General features: G+C 38.2%; 1 protein-coding gene across 1 annotated transcript; it reads left to right on the top strand.

The window, feature by feature from the left end:
* Positions 1 to 1,451: 1,451 nt before the first annotated feature.
* rab5if (RAB5 interacting factor) lies at positions 1,452 to 6,570 on the top strand. Its single transcript, XM_006796317.3, has 4 exons — positions 1,452 to 1,753; positions 2,700 to 2,803; positions 2,924 to 3,053; positions 5,111 to 6,570. The coding sequence occupies exons 1-4, from the start codon at positions 1,646 to 1,648 to the stop codon at positions 5,150 to 5,152; spliced, it is 384 nt and encodes a 127-aa protein (XP_006796380.1). The 5' UTR covers positions 1,452 to 1,645; the 3' UTR covers positions 5,153 to 6,570.
* Positions 6,571 to 7,780: the final 1,210 nt, after the last annotated feature.

Raw genomic sequence — 7,780 nt, forward strand, 5'->3', positions numbered from 1 at the left:
TCCAGGATTTCACATGAAAAAAAAAAAGACCAAAAACCCCCTCTTGTAATTATTTTGATACCTTGGAGAAGTCCTGACACAGCATGCAGGGAAACACCTTTCTCTGTTTTTATACATGCTCACATCCACTGAAGCGCTTTTGATGTTTTCTCACCACAAGACATGCAGAACACTGTCCTTATTACTATCCCTTAGTTTTGAAATATACTTCAGAGCTGCCACAGTTCTTCAGCAAACAAGAAAAAGCAGCGGTCTCACAGACCAAATGAAAGGTTTTTCTTATTGAGATCAACAGATCAGTTGATTAGTCATTAGGTGCAGCTCCATGAGCTAACATGTGCTATTTGTGGAAGTCTCTGATGTGGAGATCTCTGAATAATCATAGGATTAAGGAAAATAGCCATGGAACCTTTTTTATGCAGCTTACATAAAAAGACACCTTTTTGGTCTTTATAGCTGCATGCCAGTAATTTATATACTCTGAATTTTTTTTGACTTTTTGTAAACATTACAACAGTGATTTTCAAGGAGGCGTATTGGTACTCTAGGGGCACTTCTGCAGTTTCAAAGATCCATCCACCCATTTTCTTCTGCGTATCTGAAGTATCCTACACAGGATATTCCAGGCATCCTTTTCCTCAGCCACAATTTTCCATTCCTCCTGGTGGCTTCCAAGGCTTTCTCAGGTCAGACGAGGACTATAATCTCTCTGGGGCAATCGTGGCTCAAGAGTTGGCAGTTCATCTTGTAATCGGAAGGTTGCCAGTCGCCCAGCTCCGACAGTCTCGGACAGTTGTGTCTTTGGGCAAGACAGTTCACCCGTTGCCTACTGGTGGTGGTCAGAGGGCCTGGTGGCACCAGTGTCCGGCAGCCTCGCCTCTGTCAGTGCGTCCCAGGGTGGCTGTGGCTACAATGTAGCTTGCCATCACCAGTGTGTGAATGGGTGAATGACTGAATGTAGTGTAAAGCGCTTTGGGGTCCTTAGGGACTAAGTAAAGTGCTATACAAATACAGGCCATTTACCATTTAGATTTCTTTTCTGATTTACTTTGAAAATAATGACTAAACCAAGTCACTAAAACCAGATCTCAAAAACCAAAGGAGATAATAAATAAATGGTTAAAAGAATCAGCCCAGAATAATAGCTTAAGTTAGTTAATACTTCTTGTGCTCCAACGTCTAATCAGTGAGACTTTTACTTGGATAAACAAAGGGTAATAATAAGATAATTACATATACTTTTCTGGATAGCTTATCAATATAGATAGCAGATTTAATTGTAATAGAAATGGATAAGCTTACTAAATATAATAGATGCAGATGTAAGTGTCAGTTTCTGAGTTTCACCATCAGAGGTCGCTGTGGAATTTATAGCAATTCTGAGGAATAGCGGCGCAGAAACGTCGCACTCTCTGATTGGCCGTCGCTGGCTGGGTTCAAACGATAGTACGCATGCTCAGACTCCCTTTTACGGTTAGCTTCTGAAACCTGTCAGCTCAGCGAAGCGTAGATTTTCTTAATACCTTCAAATATTTCCTAGCACTTTCTGCCTCCGGTCGGAGAAGAACAGTGAAATCTACCTGTAGGTGTCACCGAGCTTGGAGTGTAACTTTTCCACGTGTGTCGCTGAAAGAAAGCGCAAAGAATGACGAGCATTTCAAAGCGGAAAGAAGAAAGTCATCTAGTGAATGGAGGTGTAAAGCAGTCCACATGGAGCAAAGCCTTCAACAGTAACGCAGTTTGGGAAGAGAAGGTCAGTCACTTTGTCCTTTTCTGTTATGTTAGTGCTCTTGTTGTTAGTCGCCTCAAAGTTGTGAAAGCGTGTAATGTGGCAGCCAGCTGGAGGTATGGCTGCGAAGGATTAATCTGGGCTAGCTGTCAGATCTAAAGGGAGTAGAGTTAATCGTCTTGGTGATTTAGCCCTACTTTCAGATATTGCTCTTGTTTGTGGTTATTCATAACGAATTTCATTGCCTAATAAATATTTTAAGCCTTTCAAAGTCTGGCTGATATATTGGTGACTGACATTTCCCTATAAGAGAATTTCTTTATACCACTAAAATGTATTTATTTTAGTGGTATACTCAGTACTGGATGCAGAACATGTAGCTGAGTGTGTCAACATACAGTGCTGTATAGACAAAGATAATCCGAGTAAATACAAAATGCAGGTTTTAAGTGTGAGTTCATTTATAAGGCTTTGGGATGCCGGTGGACCACAGTGAGAGCCGTTATCCACAAATGGAGAGAACCTGTAGTGGCCCAGTGGTGAGCCTTCCCAGGAGTGGCTGACACAACTATTCCAAGAGTGCTTTGTCGACTCATCCAGGTGGACACAAAAGAACCCAGAACAACGTCTAAAGAGCTTCTGGCCTCGCTTGCCTCAGTTAAAGACAATGTTCATGATTCCGCAACAAAAGACTGGTCAAAAATCGCATCTATTGGAGAGCTGCTGATTAAAAAGAACACGAAGGATTGTCTCACATCTGCCAAAAAGCATCTTGATGATCCTCATGACTTATGTATTCTCTGAACTGATTAGACAAAAGTTGATTTTTTTTTCCACAAAATCTGTTACAACTGGCATAAAACTAACAGGGCATTTCTTATAAACATCATACCAACAGTCAAACATGGTGGTGTGATGGTCTTGGGCTGTTTTAGGACCTGTTAAATAAAATGTTTGTTTTATTCCACAGGACGAGTTCTTAGATGTGATTTATTGGCTCCGACAAATTATTGCAATTATCCTTGGTGTGATGTGGGGTGTAGCACCACTAAAAGGATTTCTGGGAATAGCCATGTAAGTGTTGTGTACAGCTTGTCTAAACCTTACATCTTTCACTGACCCTTTACATATCCTGTTGTACCAAAGGAAACACTGAAAAGCTAACATCTTTGTGTGTTTGTGTGCGCTTTTTAGATTCTGCATTATCAATGCTGGCGTCCTGTATGTATACTTCAGCAGCTTTCAGCAGATCGATGAGGAAGAGTATGGGGGCACGTGGGAACTCACCAAAGAAGGCTTCATGACATCTTTTGCCCTGTTTCTGGTGGGTTTAGTAATGTCTTTCAAAATGTATAAACTGTTGAAGTATAACAAAACTTTCAAAATAGGCTATTTTGGTTCCTGGTGTACATGCATGTAAATTCATGTTAGATGTCACATTGGGTTAAGCAAGGGTAGCACATTTGTAGTATGTTAGCAGTTCAAGGATGGCCCATTTATCTCTAGAGAGCTGTGTCAGTGGAGGCAGTGTACAAAGTATGTGGGTTTGTGCTGCTGTTGATCTGTCAGCCAGCCACAGAAATTCATGAAATTCAAACATACAAAGAGCTGAAGTGAAACGGAGTGTTAAAAGCAATGAAAAGCATCCACTGTCTGGGCTTTTCGTGCTGTTTTTATTGATCTTTGAAATCTTTTTTGTGTTTCTTCCATTCCCAATGAACGTAACACTAAAATGCAAAACTGTTACAAATAGGATGAAAGATTAAATCTTTAGTGCAGTGGCACTTTGGTGTCGCTGGAATTTGTTGAAATGCATAATTGTAAATTAGTGTTCATCAAGCAATTACACTAACAGTGCCTGTAGTTAATGACTTTATCTTATATGATTAATATGTAGCTTGCAAAGATGAGCAATAAATATTTATTCATTAGTGATAGTGATATGATAAATATGATAAAAAATAATATTTAATAATATTTATTATAATAATAATATAATTTAAAAAACATCATAAATGAACATGTGTGTTTTTATACACGAGGAAGGCGACAGGCTTTTTCCACAGGTCTGTAGGGTGGATTTTTGCTACTACACATAATTATGTTAAATTCTTTTTAGTTTATTGCTTCTCAAACACAGACGAACGCACAGAGAAGTACTTTTCAATTCTAGACTGCCCCAGGAGAAAGAAAACCACTGTGAGTGAAATGCAGTGAAACTTTAAAAGTTTACAGTTGGTTGATTTTTAGATGAGGACCAGATGTTAAACTGCTACTACCAAAAACACCATCCCCTTAAACCTCCATATTCTCCCTTTTTTGTTTCCCCCCTCCCCTCAGTTTTTATTTCATTTACAGATTTTTATGATTCATAAAATTTCAGCTCTTTGTCTAAAGCTTTTTAATTGTTTTCTTCTTATAGTATTTGATATTAATTTTCACCCTACTCTCTGACATGTTAGTTGATCAAATAAAATAAACAAAAAAACCTTCCAAATGCCAAGGAAGAAAATCCAGAGAAACATGTGCTCCTTAATAGGAATGTTTTTTTTCTCTAAATGCATTGTGAGATGTAGTTAAGGTGGTTTTGTAGATGTTTTTCTGTTTTTGAAGAGCAAAAACCACAAACAAACAAAAAATACCACCTCATTGAACCTTTTTAGATTAAATATCTGGCACTGTGGCTCAGGAGTGTAGCTTGATGTTGATGGTTGTTTGAATTCTCTAAAATATTTGCATGTCTGACATCTGACAGCAGATTCATACGTGTGTGTAGAAACCACAGTTTTGCAGGCAGGGCAATGATGTGCTATTTATAGTTACTCATATGCCAAGCACATGATATTCTTTCAAATGGTCCAAATCAGGTGACTGCATCACAAATATAATAAAGCTTCAATATGGAAACAAAGATTCTCATCCAACTTCATTGTGATATTCCCCCAGGCATGCAGTAAATCCAACCGTGTTTACAAAGAGCAAGTTTCTGTTAAAATTCAATCCAAATTTGTGATGGTTACGTTTAAATTCAGTGTATTAAGCCTCACAGCCCAGCAGGAAGTTTGTTTTGGAAAAGAAGAGAGAATATGTGCTGAGAACCATTACCAGAAAATTTTGGTTTGTTGCCAAAGTGCTTGCTCATAGGGGGTCATGTGATTGTTGGGTTTTTCTCTGTATTGTAGGGTCTACCTTACAACATAAATACATGTTCTTGTGAGAGATGAATATGATACAGTGTGAAGGTACCAAAAGTTCTGTATTACATCAGTGTTTTTAAGGCTATCTGATGGTTTTCTTCAGCTCAGTTTGAAATTTGTCAGGTCTGAGGCCCACGCTTTGATTGTCAATGTAATCACATCTTTTTCTCTCTCTGTTGATCAGGTGGTGTGGATAATCTTTTACACAGCTCTACATTTTGACTGAGGAGGAATCTGTAAGACACTAAAAACATTGAACATTTCTGCTAAAGTAAATTGTCAAGATACAAGAACTCAGTGGTATGGGATTATCAGTGCTACTACATAAAGTATGACTTCTCAGTGTGCAGTGCATCATGGGAATTGTCTTTGGAAGATCCAGGAAGAACACAGCAATGAAAATGTTCAAATACTGTCCTTTTTTTTTTTTTTTTTTTTTTTTTTTGAGAGTTTCTATTGAATGCATATTTGATTCATTCATTTCCTTCAACACTTGTCTGTTAAAACACTAAAGGCACAGGAAACCATTTGGTTGAATCTGTATCAATTTTTGTAAACAGTAGCTTGATGAGTGACATGAACATCGATTTCGGAGTGAAGTGGAAACTAATAGCGAGCACGGCCACTGTTCTCGCGGGTTATTGCTCACGGGCTGGCCAGTCAGGTGACAGGTGCAGGACAGTAAAAACAGCGTGTCATCATTTAGTCGACAGGGTTCAATCAGTCCACGGTTGAATGTTAAATGTCTCCTTTTATTTCAGGGACAAAAATCCACCATACCGGATGAACAGAAGTACTAGTAAAAGATTCAATCTGTGGCTTCACTGTTAATCCCCCAATCTACCTTATGTATATTTGTCTCTTTCTTTTTTTTTTTTTTTTTTTTTAAAGATCTTAGCTGCCTTAAAGTACAGCATATTACAGCTTACTGTTATGGTTACCAGCTACAGTATATGTATGTCTGTATTTTGAAGGCTGGAGTTATGTTTTCTTGTGAAATAGAACTCTATCCCCCCCCAAGTGGATATAAACCTTCAATTTCTTATTATTTCTAAAGATCTGCTGTCAAATTTAACGAATGTGAAAATTGTAGCTGGAGTCTAACTTTTAATATTGAAATAAATGCTGGTTGTAAGAGCGTGTATTGGCTAATATCCTATCTCAGTGTCACTAGTGTCAATGTGCTGCAGGAACAGATAACTATCAAATTTATCTCTCCATACATGTTCCTCAGTGGAAAAAGTGAGGAAACTTGCATGTTGTGGTCATATGCAATTCACAGATTTAAGTCAAACCTGATCTGTTAGAATTATTTAAATTTAATGTCTTTCTCATACGTAGCTTCCAGATCAAAGTCTTAGTTCTTGTGTTGAAATTAATTTAAACTTGTGTGTAAAATGTCTGCATTGTCCCCTTTCTTAAATCCAGCTTGTATTATGCAGATTTATTTGTATTTATGCCTTGTTTGATTAAACATTTTTCAGTATTTTATCATGAAGAACTTTAAAAAAAAGCAGTTCATGCAAAGTTAATGCAATGGTACTGTTATATTAGATATGCAGCTGGTGTTTGAAAGGTTTGTATTTTCTGATCAAAATTTTGGGAATCATTAAACATGGGCTTTATTTGGCCTCCATTTTCAAAGAGGTGGTCTCTTGTTTATTGAATCTAAATTTAAAAAGTGATTGAATGAAAACAAACTGTCATTGGAAGAATATTTGTGAGTGTTTACTGTGACTGTTTTGTATTTAAAGTTGCGAGTGGTAATGGCCACGAATCTTTAGTTCCCTGCGGTGTCTGCAGGAGGTTGAACAGCTGGTAGGCAGGGTGAGAGCAGTCTTTTACAATGTTTGGGCTCTGTAAAGGTAGCGTGTGTTTAATGTTAAAGAGGCCACCAGTGATTTTAATTTTTTTTTTAATTTAATTAATTTATTTTTTGGGCCGGTCTGGGGATGACCTTCTGTAGAGCTACTGAGCAGTCAGCATCGCACACTGTGAGGCAGCATGTTAACACACCGTCTATTGTGGAATGGTAAAAGGTCACCAGCAGCTTTTCCTTGATGATTCCCAGGCAGTGCAAATGTTGCCATGCCACGGTATTGATGGCTCAGGAGAGATTGTCATGTTGCTTCCCAGGAAGCCACATGAAAGATGAATGCTGTGGACTGTTTCCACACTGTCTAAACTTGGTACCGTTTAAGACCAAGATCTCAGCTTCTGGACTCATCTCCCCCTCTGTGGGGATGTGATGGAACAGGGAAATTCATATCATGGAGGTGCAAGAATATTATAGCTATTTAAAATAAACTTTAAAAAAAAAATTAGATGTAAAAATAAATACAAGACTTTTGAAAACAAAGCATTTTGTGTACTGAATTTCCTCAATCTTTCCCTACAATATACTTTCTTTCAAAAGTATTTTTATTAGACAATTCCCAGCAGGTCCCTGAGGTCATGTGACCAGGGCTTGCTTGCTGTCCAACACACGAGGCTGAAAACAAAAGGCGACAAAGCTTTTTGAACTGTGGCCCCCAGATTGTGGAACTCTCTCCCTTTGAGAGATCTGTGGACTCAGTGGTCGCTTTTAAAAAACAGCTAAAAACCCATCTTTTTAAAGATTTTTTAAAGGCGGTTCAGAAGCCAAAAGGGCTCCAAACTGGTGCTACCAAGATGTGCCTAATAAAATGTCTAGTGTGCGTATATATTTAACTGTAGTATTTATGACGTATGTAATTAACAGCTTGAAAAGTCAACGTAAACTTACCCTTGCACCTGTTTTTGAACTAGCTGACATCGTTCATAAAAACGAAGGAAACAGACGTCATCCCCCGCTATGCAAAGGGTGGGGGGATAT

Source organism: Neolamprologus brichardi, chromosome 20, assembly GCF_056152115.1.
Source record: "Neolamprologus brichardi isolate AB-2024 chromosome 20, ASM5615211v1, whole genome shotgun sequence".
Classification (NCBI taxonomy): Eukaryota; Metazoa; Chordata; class Actinopteri; order Cichliformes; family Cichlidae; genus Neolamprologus; species Neolamprologus brichardi.